The following is a 21388-nucleotide window of genomic DNA, read 5'->3' as shown; positions in this document are numbered from 1 at the left end:
GTTATTCATTTTTTCATTATGCAATTCATCTAAAATAGCATCAACATCAGTAGCCTGATTCACTCTAATAGTCACATAAAATAAAAAACAAAATAACACTTTTTACTTAACCACACAATTAACATTTTGAAATTACCTCAAATGTTTTAAGAGTTTCTCTAGCATTATGATCAGTTTCTGAGAGGTACTTAAGTTCAGTTTGGTACTCTTTACAATTCATTCCTGTATGCACTGCCTGAAAAAAATACATCATCAATATTATTAATTCATAATTTAGTGATGAATATGAAACTTGTTTTGCAACAAGCTGGGAAGTTTTACAGTAATGGGCTAGACAGTAAACTAAATTCATTAAAATTTAACAGTCTCACAGCATTTTAAACATACAGGGGATAAAGCATTTTATAAAATAAAAAAAAGTAAAATTACAATAATAAGTTTTGTTTTACACAGACGTTTCAACAGATTGCTAAAGAGGTCTATGCTGACAACTGAGAGTACAGTTTTCTTCATATATGCAGTTTTATATATATAAAGGAAGCATATACATTTTTTCAACTGCTTTTGATATCTGGTAGTGGCAGCAACGAATATTTGTAATCAATAACCATCTTTTCTAGTTCTTTGTGATTTTTGAAGGATTTAAACCTAGTCAAGTAAGTATCTCTCATGAAAATTAAATAAATATTTAATTTTATTTTAAATTTAAACAAAAAATTAATTTGTATTAAAATAAACAAAATATAAAATTAACATTAATTTGTATTTAATATATTTATTAAACTTGTGAAATCATTACAATAAAAATATCATAAAATGTGCTAAAGTCTGTATATTTGTGAAAGAGATTTGTTACTACTCAAAAACTATAAAATGTTTTTTATAAAAAAAGTACACTTTAATTGTTATATGCAAGAGCTGTTCAGGATATTCTTGGTCTAACACAGAAAATGTAATTTTTCTCAATTTTTATTTTTCACTATAGCCACCTTCCAATTCTATAAATTTAGACTAACGACTTTCCAACTTTTAAAAACACTCAGTTATAATGCGATTTATCCAGCTCTGCAAAATAAGCAATTGTCTCAGCTTAGGTCTCACTGTTTGAAGTGTATCTTCATATAGCAAGCTATTTCTTCAGGTTTGTAAAGAAGAAATAATCACGAAGAACTGGATATGGTTCATGTGAAAGCCCTTCGAAGCATACGTGATGGTGTTTTGCAGCAACAACCTAGACGTGTCTGCAGATGCGTTATCTTGGTGAAGGAGTACTTTTTTCTGGGCAGATGTTGATGTTCAGCCTGACTAGCATCCTGCATTCAGTCCAGAAGTGAAGCATCTGTAATTATTCTGCTTATTGCCATGTAGTTTATGAGCACCATACCACAAAAATCCCAAAAAGCTACAGCCATGACTTTTCCTGCAAAAGGATCTCGTTTCTTTTTCTTTAGTGCACTTTCACCGCTCCCTTACTGATTGATCTTTGGTGTGTAATGGTAAATCAATGTTTAATTTGCTGTTATAAAACATCAAAGAAACTCACTGGAATCACAGTGGATTTTGGGGTCTTGAAAGTTCTTTATCAAATGGATATATGTCCATCCATTCAGCAGCCTACATATTTATTGTGAAAAACAAAAAGAAGAATACTTTAAGGTGGAATCTATTGCTTTCTGTATGTCCATTATTGTTAAAACTTTTAAAACAAAGTTCATTTATCAGAAAATGTCAAAACTAATTTGCTTTATCTGATTATCTGAAAATTTTCAGCATGCCATCTAAAGGATCATAGTCATTTGGTCATAACTGTGCAATCTATGTGTCAGTATGAGAACTTTTCCGACGCCCCTCGTAGTTATGGTTCAATTAATACTAGTTTTCTTCAATCTCTTTTGAAATGTGATAAAAAACTCAGATATTTTTCTTTATTTTAAAATTTATAAATCTTTGAGCAACATAAATAATAATATTAGTTTCTTGCTTGAAATTCATAGAAAAAAAAGCATAATTTTTCCACTTAAAAAAAGAGTTTATATCTTATGAAAAATAAAAAGTAATTGTTAAACAGCAAGTTTGAAAAATATATTTACATATCATAATCACATACAGATCTCTTGCATCTTTTGGACTATGTTTGTCTGCATTCTCTTCTTTTTTTTTGCTAAATTTTTAAGTTCCTGATAGCTCACATTCTTTTAGATGGTATTTTTTTCTCATTTCTATCCTCTTTTATTGCACCTTATTTTCTAATCCTTCCAGCACTTCTTTAATAAACTTTTCTTCTCTTGCATGTCTCAGCCCGTTACCTTTCTTACACTGAATAAGTTCCTACTGTTATTTACTTTCTTCATTTTTCACTCCATCTGTCCACTACATTTTTCCAATTTTCTTCATATTTATATTACAAAGAGCTTCACTCTTTTATTTTTGGTAGATGAGTAGAAAGATTACAGAGAATAAGCCATTTTTTTTTTTTTTAGTAGTATAACTGTTCAACTAGCATACACCAGATGAACTCTACTAAGCCTCTCTTAGGCCTACAGATGGATTTTACAAAAAGTGATGAATTCTGTACTCTATTAAATTATGTTATGTTGCATGTTAAAAATATATATTGTATTGGCATTCTGAAAAATCAAACACACATTATTACTATTTTCCTCTAATTCAGGGTCAATGTTTGCATCCATACAGAAGTATATTCAGTACTTTCTTACACAATTTTTTACAAAACTAACATCAATTTACTATAAAATACATATTTTTTTCTATTTAAAGTTTTTTTTTCAAGTACTGATACTGAGGTTTTTATTTCATTTTCAATTTTTTTTTTTTTTTTTAACAGGGTAACTAACTTGTACAAACAATGTTTTACTAATAATTTAACCATTAATTTTTTCTGTATAGATACACAATATCCCTATCTTCACTGCTTCTGTTTCCATAACATTCACTTTCTTGCCATATTCTATTCATAAGGTCTTCTAATGAAACAATCTATTAAATATCCTTTGCTTCATCTCTTAAAACATCATAATATATTTCCTATATTATAAAATAAATAATTCACATTTCTTTCTATTCTGATCTCTTCATTCTTTTCTATACCATCGTTGAATGTAGAAATTAAACATACTTATTCTTCACATACACATGTTACATATCTCATATATAGTTAGTTCTGTTACCTTCTTTATTAGGTTAACCTTTACAAGCATTTCTATGAAGTACACTGGATAAAACAATTCATGAAAAAGAAAACTGTTTTCATTTTGTTAAAAATTATGCATAAAAACAAACAGATGATATATATGTTGTATACAATGACTTATAGCTTACTTTCCTATAAAAATACATACTTTGTAAAGGTATTGGTGTATTTAGATTATAGCAGTTTATGGCCAAGCTGAGTACTCTGTTATTTTTAAAATCAGCTTCATTCTAGAAGCTGATTCTATCATAGGAGGAAAATACTGTTTATGCTAGTTTTTTTCCTGTTTAGCCTCCGGTAATTACCTTTCAGATAATACTGCAGAAGATGAATGAGTGTAAATGAAGTGTAATCTTGTACAGTCTCAGTTTGACCATTCCTGCGATGTGCTATTTATGCTAGTTACTTTGTAAAACAACTCCTAATACACATCTCTTTTCCCATATATAATATTTAATCTATTTATTTTATAGGTATATGAAGCAATAATTAATAACAACTAATTTAAAAAAAAAAAAAAAAAACATTTAAGTGAATGTAATCTTACCTGGCAAGGAACACAATTAATTTGTCCACATTTCTGACAGCTGAACTCTGAAATCTCTTCTTCACAAATGTAAAAATACTTACAATCTGGTATGTTACAATGTAGCGTGTTACTCAACTTATTTCCAACAATAGTAAAAGTCCTATCTAAGTAGTGTTCGTAGATTTCTTTTGAAACTATCTAAAGTAAAAATAAAATAAATAATGAAGTTATGAAATATAAAAAACATACAACAATTTTAAAATTGACAGATTGAAAATCAATGTAATTTTTAAACATTTAATACTGCTGATGTTTCTCTATATAGTTTCTAGACAACACACAATATTTCAAAGAATAATTTTTATTCCTAAAGTTTTCTTTTACGAAATATATAATGTATACTTTTTTTTTGAAAGCCTTCCTTTTTTTGATGTACAGGAGGATGTGGCAATTAATGTCACCCATTTTCAGTTGGCAACGCTGCTTATGTGGGTTGTGGGGAGGTTGGTGATAGTGGTATATGGGTTCCACGTGGCCTTGGATTCAGTTATCAGTGGAACATTGGTATTACTGGAAAATAATAAAAAGGCAATAAGCCCTAATTTTTTTTTTTTTTTTAAGTAATGAACGTCTATATGCCTACAAGCGCCCATGATGATGATGAGCTAGAGTGTGTATACGAAGAGATTGATGAAGCAATTAAACACGTAAAAGGAGATGAAAATTTAATAATAGTTGGAGATTGGAATGCAAGCATTGGAAAAGGCAAGGAAGGAAATATAGTGGGTGAATAGGGGCTGGGCAAAAGGAATGAAAGAGGGGACCGACTTATAGAGTTTTGCACGAAGTATAATTTAGTAATTGCCAACACCCAATTTAAAAATCATAATAGAAGAATATACACTTGGAAAAAGCCAGGCGATACTGCAAGGTATCAGATAGATTATATTGTGGTTAAGCAAGGATTTAGAAATCAACTCGTTGACTGCAAAACTTACCCTGGAGCAAACATTGATAGCGACCATAATTTGGTGATAATGAAATGTAGATTGGGGTTTAAAAACCTGAAGAAAAGGTGTCAGATGAATCGGTGGAATTTAGAGAAGCTTGAGGAAGAGGAGGTAAAGAAGATTTTTGAGGAAGACATCGCAAGAGGTCTGAGTAAAAAAGATAAATGTAGAAGAAGAATGGGAGAATGTTAAAAAGGAAATTCTTAAATCAGCAGAAGCAAACTTAGGCGGAATAAAGAGAACTGGTAGAAAACCTTGGGTTTCAGACGATATATTGCAGGTGATGGATGAACCTAGAAAATATAAAAATGATAGTGATGAAGAAAGTAAAAGGAACTATCGGCAATTAAGAAATGCTATAAACAGGAAGTGCAAACTGGCGAAAGAAGAGTGGATTAAAGAAAAGTGTTCAGAAGTGGAAAGAGAAATGAACATTGGTAAAATAGACGGAGCATACAGGAAAGTTAAGGAAAAGTTTGGGGTACATAAATTAAAATCTAATAATGTCTTAAACAAAGATGGTACACCAATATATAATACGAAAGGTAAAGTCGATATATGGGTGGAATATATTGAAGAGTTATGCGGAGGAAATGAATTAGAAAATGGTGTTATAGAGGAAGAAGAGGAAGTTGAGGAGGATGAAATGGGAGAAACAATACTGAGATCTGAATTTAAGAGAGCATTAAAAGATTTAAATGGCAGAAAGGCTCCTGGAATAGATGGAATACCTGTAGAATTACTGCGCAGTGCAGGTGAGGAAGCGATTGATAGATTATACAAACTGGTGTGTAATATTTACAAAAAAGGGGAATTTCCGTCAAGACTTCAAAAAAAATGTTAGTCATGATACCAAAGAAAGCAGGGGCAGATAAATGTGAAGAATACAGAACAATTAGTTTAACTAGTCATGCATCAAAAATCTTAACTAGAATTCTATACAGAAGAATTGAGAGGAGAGTGGAAGAAGTGTTAGGAGAAGACCAATTTGGTTTCAGGAAAAGTATAGGGACAAGGGAAGCAATCTTAGGCCTCAGATTAATAGTAGAAGGAAGATTAAAGAAAAACAAACCAACATACTTGGCGTGTATAGACCTAGAAAAGGCATTCGATAACGTAGACTGGAATAAAATGTTCAGCATTTTAAAAAAATTAGGGTTCAAATACAGAGACAGAAGAACAATGCTAACATGTACAGGAACCAAACAGCAACAGTAACAATTGAAAAACATAAGAAAGAAGCCATAATAAGAAAGGGAGTCCGACAAGGATGTTCCCTATCTCCGTTACTTTTTAATCTTTACATGGAACTACCAGTTAATGATGTTAAAGAACAATTTAGATTCGGAGTAACAGTACAAGGTGAAAAGATAAAGATGCTACGATTTGCTGATGATATAATAATTCTAGCCGAGAGTAAAAAGGATTTAGAAGAAACAATGAACGGCATAGATGAAGTCCTACGCAAGAACTATCGCATGAAAATAAACAAGAACAAAACAAAAGTAATGAAATGTAGTAGAAATAACAAAGATGGACCATTGAATGTGAAAATAGGAGAAGAAAAGATTATGGAGGTAGAAGAATCTTGTTATTTGGGAAGTAGAATTACTAATGATGGACGAAGCAGGAGCGATATAAAATGCCGAATAGCACAAGCTAAACGAGCCTTCAGTAAGAAATATAATTTGTTTACATCAAAAATTAATTTAAATGTCAGGAAAAGATTTTTGAAAGTGTATGTTTGGAGTGTCGCTTTATATGGAAGTGAAACTTGGACAATCGGAGTATCTGAGAAGAAAAGATTAGAAGCTTTTGAAATGTGGTGCTATAGGAGAATGTTAAAAATCAGGTGGGTGGATAAAGTGACAAATGAAGAGGTATTGCGGCAAATAGATGAAGAAAGAAGCATTTTGAAAAATATAGTTAAAAGAAGAGACAGACTTATAGGCCACATACTAAGGCATCCTGGAATAGTCGCTTTAATATTGGAAGGACAGGTAGAAGGAAATAATTGTGTAGACAGGCAACGTTTGGAATATGTAAAACAAATTGTTAGGGATGTAGGATGTAGAGGGTATACTGAAATGAAACGACTAGCACTAGATAGGGAATCTTGGAGAGCTGCATCAAACCAGTCAAATGACAGAAGATAAAAAAAAAAAAAGAAAATTTAAGTAATGGTAGTAATGCTTTTTTGACTTTCTAAATTTCAAATTTTGAAGTGTCAATTTAAAAACATTTAAATTTAAAGAATTGAAAAACAATTTTTTTATTTTTGGTGCATTTTTTTGTAAATCAATTCTATTTCTTTGAAGTAATTAACTCATAAAGCTATGAGGAAAATATGTAAATAAATGTAATAACTATGTTTATGAATCTACACCTGTTTTATTTGTAAACCTAACATAAAATATATAAGAGAAAAAAAGAAAAATATTATATTCATTTCTTTTTTCATTAAAATATTAAGTCTTAATTTTTTTTTAAATGTCATACTATCTGATCAAATTTCAGTCGTAACTCTAATCATTTAATAATTATAGATTTAATATTAGTATGTAGTTAAAAAGTCAAGCACCATTTTATTTGATAAAATAAATTGTGTAATATTCCTAATAATTACCTCAGTAGTAAATGTAAGTGAAAAATAATAAATAACATTTTGCTATTGTAATATCTTTAATGATACAGACTGAAGAAAGAATAAACAAAAATAATCATTTCATTTTTTAATTTTAAATGACCAGCTCCATATGTTATTGCTTATTTGGATTGTTTAATTTAAACTATTACACAAATATTCGTTTTATGACATTCGGGGTATACAAAAAACAATATTGAGATTTTCAAATCTCTAAACTTTGACTTATAATAATGAATCATAAATAAAACAAGAGCAACTTTTACAGTTTTACCCTACAAATTTTCAATGCGAGCATCTTTTGTCATGCGGCACACAACCAACTGGTAGGAGAGTTCGTCCCAAACTTTAACCAAATCTCTGAAGTAATGAAGTGACAGCTGTTTCAATCCTGAGCTTCAAATTGGGTAGATCAGTAGGTAGCACAATCACATACATAAGATCCTTAATAAAACCCAAAGAAAAAGTTACATGGGGTCAGATCGGGTGATCTTGAAGGTCACCGCAATAGCTCTATCATTGGGTTCATATCAACCGATTCGGCGACTGAAGAAAATATCATACAACCAATCCTGTTGCCAAATAAAATTCTTCGGTCCATCTTGCAGTTGAGGAAAGAGCCATCTATGCTGCATATCCAAATAAGCGAATCATGTTACGCTAGCTTCAGCAAAAAAATTCTGTAAATTTTTGTGCGGATATTACAGAAAATATTTTTTAAGGAAGATCCATTTGCATTGTTATTCATGGTTATTTTCCGAGAAAAAACATAATCTGTAAATCTTTTGTTGGGATACTGCAAGAAAACATTTAATTTTGGAGAGTTGCATTTGCAATATAAGAGTTCATCGTTATTTTCTGACTCCCAGATATGGACAATATGCGTGTTATCTTTTTCACCAAGATGACATGTTTAATCATCACTAAATACAATACAATCAAAAATGTCATGATCTTCATGCTGGTCCATTTGATTGTGGTGTTTGATTGGCATGCACAGCGTAGTCGCTGATGCAAATAAAATAAAGGACAATAATTGTTTACTTCCTTGTATGAAGTAAAGGAAGTATTGTGATCATAAAAAATTTCGGTTTTAAGATTTCAATCAAAATATCCATTTTAACCATCCCTGGATCCAATTTGACTAGTTCTGGAATGACATCCATACATACGTATGTATCTTGCCTTACTCAAAAATGATTAACCATAGGATGTTGAAAATTTGGATTTAGGACTGTTGTAACATTTAGTTGTGCACCCCCCCTTTTGATTGCAATCAAATGGGCCCAAAAAAAATAAAAAAAATGCAAAATAAAAAAAAAGCCCAAAATAAAAAAAACTGGATTTTGGACTTTTTCTTAAACTGCAATAACAAGCCCTCATTGAGAGCTTTTCAACGATATATCAGAAGTGATACTTATTTTCATTGGTTCCAGAGTTATAGCCAAATAAAATCTTAATTAATGAAATATTTGGATGGTACAAGGGGAAGGCACTTCGGTTTGAATCCAACGTCTTTCTTTTTTTTTTAATTGAAATATATTGATTTATTACTTTAAAAAAAAAAAAGTTACACAATACCTGCTTTTATTGAAAAAGGAATTGTAGATATTAAAAACTGGGGACAAAGACTGCAATCATGAGACAGATGACTAAGAATGCAATGCAGACTTATAGATATTAAAAATTTACAGTAAATAATTAACAACAGTATCAAACCAGTCAAATAAGCAGTAAAAAAACATTAAATAATAATAATATACAAATAAATATAATACTGTTTCAATAAATTAACTGTAACAATTATCTACACCTGTTTGATTTCTCGATGTTGAATAACCCCTGAACACACGTAGTCGTTATCTGCATAAGGACACAAAACTTCCATTTCAGTATTATGTTTCACTGTATTTTCAATACAGTTCCTGTAAGATAATATATCATAGTTAGTCATCAAAAGTAAATAAAATATATGTATAAGATATTAAACAAACAGAAAACCAAATATCAGTTAAAAGGCTCAACAAAAAAGAGTTCAAGCAAGTTGAATTAACAACTTTTTTGAGCTATATATAAAATTTATTTTATATACGAGGTGCGACAATAAAGTAATGAGATTTTTTTTCTTTGCAAGATGTGGCAACCCTGCAGCTTGTGTAGGCACATCATCTTTGACCTTTGTCTATAAACTACTTCTAGTCCAAGCGACACATTGATGCAACTGCTCAGTCATGAGTTGTGCTGTAATAAGTGAACATGTGTTTGTGTACCTCGTCAGAGCTTTTTGGACATCTTGTGTGGTTTGAAAATGGTGTCCCTTGACCACCATTTTGACTCTTTAAATAGAAAAAAGTCGCACGGAGAGATATCTGGTGAATAAGGTGGCTGTGGTAGTACTGAAATTTGTTTTGAGGTTAAAAATTGCTCTACTGACAGAACAGTATGGGATGGCGCATTATCATGATGCAGAATCCAATTATCAGCAATGTTGGCACGGATACGAAGAACTCATTTACGAAGTCTTTCTAAAATTTCTTTGTAGAAATATTGGTTAACTGTTCAGGAGGCACCCACTCTTTATGAACAATTCCCTTGGAATCGAAGAAGCACACAAGCATGCATTTCACTTTTGACTCTGACATGCAAACTTTTTTTGGCCTGGGTGATCCCTTTGAGCACCATTGCGAACTTTGATGTTTTGTCTCTGGATCGTATTGAAAAAACCAACCTTCATCACCAGTGATAACACGGCTCAAGAAATCTGGATTGATTTCCGTTTGCTGTAACAGATCGGCTGCCATTTTTTTCAGTGTTTCTTGCTGTTGTTGTGTGAGTTTTTTGGGGACCATTTTTGCACAAATCTTTCTCATACCAAGATCTTCAGTTAATATTAGACGAACCGTTTCTCGATTGATGTTGAGTTCTTCTGCAATCATTTTCACGGATAATCTTCGATCAGATCGTACGATTTCATGCACCCTGGTCAAGTTGACATCTGTCCGTGAGGTTGATGGTCGTCCACTGCGGTCTTCAACATTCGTTCTGCCTTCACTAAAAATTTTATGCCACCTAAAAACTTGAGCTCTTGACATAACCTCCTCTCCAAAAGCCTTCTGAAGCTTAACATAAGTTGTCGTTGCACTTTCACCCAATTTAACGCAAAAAGAAATGGCATACTGTTGCGCAATATTTTGCAGTTTCATTACTGTGACGAGAGACACAAACACGTGTTCACTTATTACAGGACAATTCACGACTGAGCAGTTGCATCAATGTGCCGCTTGGACTAGAAGTAGCTTATACACCAAGGTCAAAGATGGTGTGCCTACGCAAGCTGCAGGGTTGCCACATCTTGCAAAGAAAAATCAGTCTCATTACTTTATTGTAGCACCTCGTATAACTGACTATCTTAATACATGTACATATATGATTTGCAAAGATTAATTCTAATATTGTGCTGTTTCTAAAACACACTACAATGCTTATACGATCATACCTATAATTGAATGTGCCTTTGATCTACCAGTTAAATGGATTCATGCAGTTAAAATTAGATGCTCCTGGATTGTTATGTGTGTGAGTTGTTGGGTGCTATGCTAATTTTTTGTGTAACCTAATGAATTTAATTTGTAGTTTTGAAATCAACACTGTTCTTTTCATTCCATAAAGTGAAGGTAATTTATATAAATGATGTTTGAAGTAAAACTAAGTACTTTTTGTGTTTTCGTTCTAAATTTTATGTAATGTTTTCCTTTTAAGTGTGGTGTAGCCATAAAAAGTACTATATATTCTACTGTTTAATTCTCTTTGTGGTTAGCTGATATAGATACAACATGTTTGTGTTGTGATGATTAGCCAAACTGTACAATCATAGGTTAGGGTGTGCGTAATTTGTTGATTTATTTGAGAATAGAACTTAGCTATTTTTTTTAAATTTTGTAAAAATTTCTTTCCTGCATAAAAATAAGAACAAAATTAAGTGATCTATATTACAATAAACCAAAACAATTATATCAAAATTGGAAAAGTTATGATTGAAACATTTTGTAACTTGAACCCTGAAAGTGGAAACCCGTTTCTTTTTTCATTTTACAAAATGAACAACATTTTATATCAATAGAACTTAAGCTTTCTTGAAAACAGATGAAAAAAAGTAATGTCACCACTTGAATAGTCTGCAAATGTAAATACATGGTAGTGTATGCAATATTTGCGTAGTTTTTTTTTTTAATGATTTTATTCTGTGTGATAAATGCTTCTATTATTATTGCCCACACATGATATATTTATTGATATAAACAAACATATATCACATTTTATATCTCAATTAAAATTTCCAACTGCTATATGGCAAATGGCATGAATAACTGAAACAAACTACAGTAATTTAAATATTTGAGTATAAACAGACAGACCTAAGAAACCATGAAACATAGTTTTTTAAGTTTATTTTAATCTATTATGAACCATTGTTTTTTTTTTGTATTAAATTAGATAAGATAAAAACATTTCATTATCTCCTAAAATATTTGCATGTTAGTCCCTAGTTTATACTCACGATGCAACGCTGCATAATAGATGCAATCCACAACTTGTAGTGCATTATCAGTCGGCAGTTGCAGTGAGCACAAACTGGTGCATCTGTTTGAGTCATCAGATACCATAGGCTGTTTGCCTATGGTATCTGAGCCAGATAGGCTGTTTGAGCCTAGTGTGCCCTATTCGCAAACGGCAGGTATAACCTCCTCTCAACGGTTATTTCTGCATGAGGAGCCCCATGGTGAGATGTTGGGTGAAGTTTGTTATTCATGGTAGTATTCCAATTACTTTGCCACTCTCATGAGGAATCATGAACACCCTCTTCATGAAATCATTTGAAGCGATGTGATCAGTGAAAGGAGGCTGGTAACAAGCCTCCTTAGACGCCTATCAGCACAATCAATGCCTGAAATCCCAATATGGCTGGGGATCCAACAGAAGCTCACAGTTGTATTAAGGAGGTTCTTTCGCAAAATAACATGCTGAATCTCACAGACAAAAGGTGTCTGGAATACACATCAGTAATTCCCTGCAAGGCACTCGTGGAATTAAGCGCAAAATAATCCATGTTGAAATGTTGGGCTAATTATATTTAAGGTCTTATTAATTGCAAAGAACTCTGTGATGAAAATACTGGCAATGCTTGGAAGGCTAAACATGTATGTTCTGTTGCCAACCACAAAAGCACATCTCACAGAGTAATCGTTTTATACTATAGTATCAGGCATAAGGCTACTTATAATATTATAAAATTTGTTTCGCAAAATAACCGGATTTGTGTTCTGTTTATTATACTGACAAAGCTCAAAGGAGTAATTAACAAGAGAAGGCTGCCAAGGGGGGTAATAACATGAAGCAATGCTAAGGACCGGAGGTAATGTATATTTAGAGCTGAGAAAAGGCGCTGAGCTCTGATGCCTAGCACAGTAATGGAACTCAGCTGTTGCTGGTAGCAATTAACACGCTGGTTGAAGAATACCGCATCAAAGGCTGGATGAGTAGGTTGCGCTTTCATCCGAACCACATAGCAATATATCATTTGCTTCCATCTTCAGATAGCTCACCACTGTCCACCGGCAGACTTACCATGGGATCTGAGCACCCATGGCAAGATGGATGAATATGAATGATGGACTGGATCAAGCATCTTTAAGAGCTGTAGCCACACTGAGGAATAAGCCATGCAGTCGTAGTCTAATCAGGAACGTACTAGAGGTCGGTAGAAGTTCAACATGCATATATGATCAGCTTCCCAACAGGTATTAGATAGAACCCTCAGAATTTCTAACATTTTTAAACATTTTACCATCCGCTCCTTTAAATGTATTTGCCAAGTTAGTTGTTGGTGTAACCACATTCTTAGAAATCTAATCTGCGTTCATGCCTCCAAGTGGTTCACCATGTAAATACAGTTGAGGGTCAACATGTTCTCTCAACCAGGAAAAGCAAATGCACTTTTGTTTTTTCCAGTGAAAACATGAATCCAGTAAATTTACACCACAATTCTATTGTGTTTTGAAGCAGCCTCTCACCAGTAGCTGATGACCTACATGCTACATAAATAGAAAAATCAAATACAAATAAACACATAACTGGTTTTCGCAGACAATTTGTTATGCTATTTATGGCTACTGCAAAGTTAGGACACTTCTCTGAGGCACTCCATTTTCTAGTGTGAAACTTTCAAATACTAAGGAAACTCCTGATGAAAACGAGGAGATTACCATGTTCACCCTATTCATTTAGGATACTTAGGATTCCTGTCCTCCACGCCATGTCGTATGCCTTTTGCAAATTGAAAAATACAGCAACCAAATGAAGGCAGAATAAAAAGATGTTTTGTATAGCAGCTTCCAGGGCAACGACATGATCAATAGATGATCTACAATGGCAAAAACCAGACTGTTCTGGGGCTATTAGGGCATTCTCTTAAGCTACCACACTAGACGATGGTTCACCATTTGTTCCATCTCCTTTACAGGCTACTGGTTAAGGAGATAGGATGATGACTTATGGGGCATGATTTATCTTTACCAGGTTTCATCATGTGGATCACCAGTGCCTCTGACCAAAAAGCTGGAAACACCTGGTCAGAGAATATTCTATTATAGAAACATAAAAGATGTTGAAGTGTGCTATCTGGGAGGTGTGATAAATACTGAGCCTGATATTATCATTTCCAGATGAAGTGTCATGAGAATTATTCAAGGCTATACCTTAGCTCATGCTATGGTATGTTAAAATTCATTTTGTGAGTCTTCAATCAACAACAGGATACGTTCTACCTGCAACTTATATCTAACTAATTCAGGGCAGTACGATGATGTAAACAAAATTGTTCTAAACGATCTTCCAAATGTGGATGCTACATCAACTGGTGCAGTAACAAGGTTTTCGCCACTCTGCAGTCCCAATTAGTGGCGGCAACTGCACCGATGCACACATGATTTGAACCTTTCTCCATAGAATAGATGATGGTGTTGCACGAAAAATGGATTCAACATAATTCAGCCATGCTTTTTGTTTAGCACACCGAAACACTCGATGGGAAATAGCCCTTGTATTGTGAAAGCTGCAGAGCAATTCAGTTGTAGGTCTTCGACTGAAATTACGTAAAGCCCTATGCTGATCCCTTAGTGCCCGCCTGCAGTCTTCATCCCACCAAGGAACAGCAGGCCACCTTGGCTTTCCAGATATTAAAGTGATGATAGCGCATATATATTCTTGATAGCGCATTCGCGCTATCAAGAATCTGGTATGTAAACTTAGCAAGTAGGTAGATCATGCTACCGCTCTTGTCATAATCATCAAAGGAATCCTTGTACTAAACTGGGTTCGCCCAGGTGCCCAGAAGACATCTTCAAGACTTACTACATAGAGCCATCCACCACTGGCAAGACAGCTTCCACTTTGGGTTACGGGTATGTTTTGTAAGGTGTCACAACACCACAGAATGTATGTGTAATAAAAAATTAGTGTTTTAATAGTGTTAAAATAGTTAAACATTTTAACACTATTAAAATCAGTGTTTTACAACTCTGTGTGTAATAGGAATAAAAGCTGCAGAGGCTAGGGTCATGGGGAAGCCAACCTCCAGTCTTAAAGAATAAGACTCTCTGTCAGGAATTTTGTGCAGTAATCCTTTGTTCAGTCATATGTATAGTAAAATTAATAAAACACTCGTTACAAATAAAAGTAAAGTAAAAAAAAATTAACTGGTTTACTCCTCTTTTATCAGAAATATAATTCAACATCCTTAATCATGATATTAAAATTGCAATCGGGATTTGACCTTAATTGTAGCACAAATAATTAATATAAGACACATTAAGCAAATACATTTTTTAGGAGCGCATTAAAGAAATGGCTTCTGGATAGTAATGATAATGAATTACTTTTCTCACAATTATCTAGTCTCACCCAATACCCAATTTAGAATTTATCAAAATATTTTGTTTTCTATCGTCTAGAGCATCGATTCTCAAGCATTTCACCGGCCGTCCACATTGAGAATCAAAAATTTTCCAACACCTCAAAATTTTTAAACCATCTGTTAAAAATAATAATTTCACTTTCTGTTTATAAGGTGCGCTCTTAAAAATGGCAATTGTAATTATTGTTTTTAAATGTGGCTATCCTATTTCTGAATTGAAACTTACATTTTAAATGAGAGGAATGAGAGATAAACACACAATCATATTTGGAAGTATTTTTATTAAAGTTGTTTTCAAAAAAATTACAATTGTATCCACATAGTTATATAACAATAGTGATAGCATATTCAATACAATAATTAAAACAAAGCTTTCAATTGAAAAATTACACTTACATTAACTAAGCTAAAGTAGTTTAATACAATAGTCATTCTTTATCATAATATATAGAGGTTCCCTTAATTTTTTGTACTAGTGTAGTATGCATTTAATTTTAGTTTGAAATGATCAGGTAAACATAATTTTTGCTTTATTTTTCTTAATCAGGCCTTCCTAGACCGCCTGAACACTCCCAATTTTCTGTGGGCCTTATACCAACCCCCCTGAAGGCCTCCAGCACCCACAAAGGGATGTTATCGCCCACTTTGAGAACAAATGATTGTCTTAATCTGATTTAGTACTCTCAAACTGCATTTTTGTTCTATTCTCCACCTTAATATGAACAAAATTTAATTATAAGGCGAAGTGTAACCACTATGGTGCATGATTGTTGGTATAATGGAATAATGTACAAGTACAGTTATGATATGCAATGAAATATAAATACAAATTCATTAAATTTTAGTATTGTGCGGTGTACGCAGAATTCATGCTGCCGGTATTCCATATACAAGTACCTTCAGAAGTACCCAATTTCTCACTATATCTTCTACTTTTAGCTTTAATAAATCAACTACTCTTAAGAGTAGCGTTAACAAAAAAATATTAAAATGTAAATATTTAAATGTATCCCTTTTGGATATAATTTCAAGTTTCTAATTTCAAATCATGTAAATTAGAATTAAGCTTGATTTAAATTATTTTGCAAGAAATAAAGTTACTTCATCATTCATTTTTAATTTACATTTTTTATTTGATATACACAAAAATCAATGAAAAAATGTGGACACCACATCACTTTCTTGTACACCTATTAAATCACATATACACATTTTTTAAGTTGATTGCACTCAAACGGAGAGGTGCACAACTGGAAGTTACTACAGTCCTAATTCCAAAATTTCAACATTCTACGGCTAATTGTTTTTGAGTTATGCAAGAATACATACCTAAGGGCAGATGCCATGCTGAATAATAGTCAAAATGAATTCAGGGATGGTCAAAATGGACATTTCTGTTAGAATCTGAAATTTTTCATGATTGGAATACTTCCTTTACTTCGTACAAGGAAATAAAAATTAAAATACAAATCTTTTTTTCACTTTCTATATGATCACCAAAACTTGTTAGTAGTAAACTTAACCAACTTTCTGTCCCAGTGGTAAACGAGTTCATCAAATGCAAAAAAGTTTTTATTCAATTCCTGTAAGAATATTTTGATTATTTCTTTAACTTTCCACAGTGGAAATCAGTGGGGTGAAGTTAGGGATGTATTGCGGATGAGTTTGGTTTCCCACCAATGCAATTTCAAAAAAGAGATTTGATTTCTGCAACATGCCAACACCCCCATTGGTCAAGTTAGAGAATCTTCCATTACAAACACCCTTGAACTAATGTTTTTTTAGTTTCCAACAAAAAATTTCAGATGCTTTCTTATGATGACCAATTCTAATAGTAATCCTCAATCTTAAAACTCAAAAAAAAAAAAAAAGTATCTTCATGAAAAATGTTAGTAGCTCATTGTTGGTTAGACCAACCTTTTGACATGTGGCTCATGTCCATGACATCTATATGGTTGCACTGTTTTTATGAATTTTGAAAAATGTTATTTTTTTCGCTTTTAATTAAATATAGGATATACCCACTTTAATGTTTTATCACTCTGGGCTGAAAAATTCTTCTAGATTGGTGCAGAATTATTTGTTGGAGGAATTTTATATATCCCCATCACTTTATTTAGTGAAAAAGTGATGTATTTACAGTGGTAACTTTAACACAGATGTTTCTTTTTTAACAGTCTTCATTCAGACCAGTCCCCAGAAATTTTGGAAATGAGATAATTAGAAGGCATTGTGATTTTGAATTAAACTGGATGTAAATATTAAAATTTTAATTTTTCTTAATTCAAAGAGAAGCATCATACTAAAAACTGAAAATGATGAATAGAAATTTTTTTAAACACTGTTTTCTGGCGATCTGGAAATATAAAGTATACATAACTCCAAGATAAAATAAAAAAAAAAAAAGTATTATCAACCCTTCATAATAAAAACTTTGCACAAGTGGTGAAATGAAAAATTAATTAACAATATACATGAATAAATAATCTTATATGTATACCAAAATGTATACGTGCATGTGAATATGTACATTATAATATCTGTATGGATGCTTTATTTGAATCAAAGTTTGGTTCCAAATCAGGAACTGATCGGCCAATAAGAATTATACCACTTTCTTTCTTTCTTTTTCCTGTTTAGCCTCCGGTAACTACCGTTTAGATAATTCTTCAGAGGATGAATGAGGATGATATGTAATGAGTGTAAATGAAGTGTAGTCTTGTACATTCTCAGTTCGACCGTTCCTGAGATGTGTGGTTAATTGAAACCCAACCACCAAAGAACACCGGTATCCACGATCTAGTATTTTACCACTGGTTTTGCACTAAGAATTTTACCACTGGTTTTGCAAAACTTTACTCATTAATTTAGCTGCATATCAACATTATTGGCTTAGCAATAAGTTATAAAAAATGTATTTTTAGTAATTTTTCATGTAATATTATTTTGAGTCGTAAACTTAATTACATTATTTACCAAATACCTATGTGGTTCCTGACAAATGAAATTTAGAAAATAAATGAACTTTATTTTGGTATTTCATCTTCAAAAATTGGATAAACTATTCTCAAGATATCTAAACTTTAATATAAAATTTTTATCGCTTTACAATTTTGATAGATAGGTAGTGATAATTTTTTATAGAGATTGTTATCTACATACTACAGTATATATAACACATAAATGGGTAAATTCTGTCTTCAGGTAATGTCTTTTACATTCACACTACCAAGGTAATGTGAACATGAAAGACAGCTGAGACATGTAAACGTAAAAGACATCAGTTCTATACAACTGAAGCAAAAGCATATTATTTCACTTTTATCTTATTATATACATTTTTTTCACGGGTACACACTTGAATACTGCAATCTAATTTAACCCTTTTTTTACACTGCCAAAAAATAAAAATTTTACTGGACTACTAATTTTTTCTATTTTTTTTTTTTTCCAATAAAGGGATACTTAAATTTAAATAAAACCAATTATTATTATTGTTTTCAATTTTTTTGTATTTTATTATAATGAACTATGACGGTCATCTGTAGTCAATGGTATTCGTAACTTTAGCCAATGACTGATGGTCCATGCTAACCCATCACACTTCCCAATGTTTTGTGAATGCAACAATAAACAATTTTTTCCCCTGTAATTTTAAAACTATTTATCAATGTTTTTATGTCTTAACTGTAAATTATACATTGAAGTTTATATATATATATATATATAGATTTTGCAAATGTCTTCAGGCTGAAAGTGCTCAATAAATTTCTTTTTTTCCTGACAAATTCTTTTTTGATAATTTTATTGATTTTTTTATTACATTTGCTATGTAAATAAAAATAATTTGGTAATAATTAAATTTGATATATATTTTCATTTACTTTGTAAATAAATGAAAAAAACAGAATTACTTATTCACATAATACAAAAAACACACACTAATATAAATTATATTTAAAAAAATAGTTTAAAAATACCAATATAAAAATGTATATATATGTGATCATAGGCATTACATTTTATTTTATAAATTCCACATAAATTTTTTATATTTAATTGTTTGGTTATTTGTTTTATATGCAGGTTTAAATTTATTATCATAAACTTTAATTTTATTTTCAATAATGCAATTAGTATATGAATATTTTAAATACACGTTATCAATTTCCTGTGTATTATTTATTGGTTTTAGTTATATTATTAATTTTTGAAATTTGTATTATCAATTAATAATTTACTATATCCATTATGAATAGCAATTTGTTTTATATTATTTCTGTTTAATTTATTTTTATTATTTTTGTGTAAATGTTCGCTCTATTAACAATTTGCATAAGTGTTAATTTTTAAGAGCAAGGATGATTTTGATTTTTAATGAATTGTAATTTCATTGGCTGTGAGTTTCCTATATAATGAAGTGATAATTTTATTAATTTCAAAACTAACATCTAGATAATTTATTGCTCTATTTATGTCTATTTCAAGTCAGGTATAAAGGGTCTTGAAAAGATATAGATATTATAATAAAGCACACAATAAACAACATATTGAAAAGAAAGAAAAAGGCAGAAAACAGGTATAATGTTTATAGAATAGATCTGTGATGTTCTTCAAAACATTTACTGAGACACAAGGCTGGTAACCCTTTTTATTTGTAGATCTTTTTACCTGCACATACCCTAAATTTCTTTTGGGGTACTCTTCTGTCTTTATTTAAAAAGGAAAACTTTTGGGATATGTTGTAGGATAGTAGTACTTTTTCATTGAGAAGGAACAGGTGTTGGATGTTGGTTAGGGATCTAATAACAGAATCATAGAATTTTTGTAAGGAATAATTAGGGTGTGATTTAAAAAATAAAAAACAGCTATTCATCAAAATCTGATGGCATAATATGAATTCCCAATTTTTAATACCATTTTAGGATATTTCTTCCTATTGGATAACAGGAAGTCATCTGATCTAAACAATCAATGCCTCCCATTAATTCATTACATTTAAACACAGCCTATGGTTTAAGGGTTTCACTCCCTCACTTGTTCAGGACACTGATCATTTCATTCTCAAATTCAGAACTGATCATAATGACATCTCATTTGTCTTTCCACTTCAACATGCAAACAGCATCATCTGAAAACAAGGCTTCTAAGTCACCTTTTTTAATTTTTTTGCAAACATCGGATGGGTTCCCCTTATGGTTTGATCTTAAGGTGCCTGTACCAAGTTTAAGTTTCCTTTATAAAAGCTCATGGACTAGACCAACACTACTGTAGTAGTTATCCATGTAGAGAGAGTGTCCATCGTCACATTCTTCAAGAAGAGCTTGTAGTTCTTTGATGCTTCAAATTATATTTCTCTCTATCCAATCTTAAGTCATTGAGGTTGAAGTTGTACCTACTGATGTTGATGTTATTGGCTCAAATGGTGGTGAATTTTGAATTCTGGAATGCAAACTCTTTAATCCTCCTTGTCTAAGAGGCATCCTAAAAATAATTATTAATAAAAGCATTATCTTTCATGTTATACAATAACATAAGTTTTTGTATTCTCAGCAAGCATGAAACAGACTTGACAAATTTTTGTATTTCTGTGCACTTTTGAATATAGTAAATAAATGTCATTATACAGCATAAGTAATAAATAGTATCACAATACAATAGTTTGAATCAAATATAAAAAATTTGATTTTTTTTTAGATTTAATAGGTTTATTGCATTTCAATTTTCTAAATTTTATATACGCAAATAATACTATATCAACAAATTCATTGAATTTAAAAATAATGAAACAGTGTTTTATTTGAAAAATGATAATGGTTAACAAACTGAAAAAGTTATAAGGTAATCAAAAGAAAAAAGTAAGGTAACACAGTACAAGAAAAATCAAGAGCAATATAGTCTGATTTTTAAATATAAAATTATGGTAAAATTAATAAAAAAGACAAGAAATTATCTCAGAAAATAATAAGAATAAATACTACATATCAAAAAAATAAATTATAATAATTTACTTACCTGATAA

General features: G+C 31.4%; 1 protein-coding gene across 1 annotated transcript in view; it reads right to left on the bottom strand.

Annotated features, from left to right (window-relative positions):
* LOC142329417 (uncharacterized) overlaps nucleotides 1-21388 on the bottom strand; it is a 73781-nt gene that overhangs the window by 13777 nt on the left and 38616 nt on the right. The window contains exons 3-5 of the mRNA XM_075374010.1: nucleotides 9208-9319; nucleotides 3759-3938; nucleotides 137-235 (exon numbers count right to left, since the gene is read on the bottom strand). Of these exons, the coding sequence (XP_075230125.1) occupies nucleotides 137-235; nucleotides 3759-3938; nucleotides 9208-9319 (391 nt within the window). The remainder of the gene's footprint in view (nucleotides 1-136; nucleotides 236-3758; nucleotides 3939-9207; nucleotides 9320-21388) is intronic.

The sequence above is a fragment of the Lycorma delicatula genome, chromosome 8, assembly GCF_047948215.1.
Source record: "Lycorma delicatula isolate Av1 chromosome 8, ASM4794821v1, whole genome shotgun sequence".
NCBI lineage: Eukaryota > Metazoa > Arthropoda > Insecta > Hemiptera > Fulgoridae > Lycorma > Lycorma delicatula.
The sequence above is the reverse complement of the archived record's forward strand: the minus strand, read 5'-3'. Positions and strand labels throughout refer to the sequence as shown.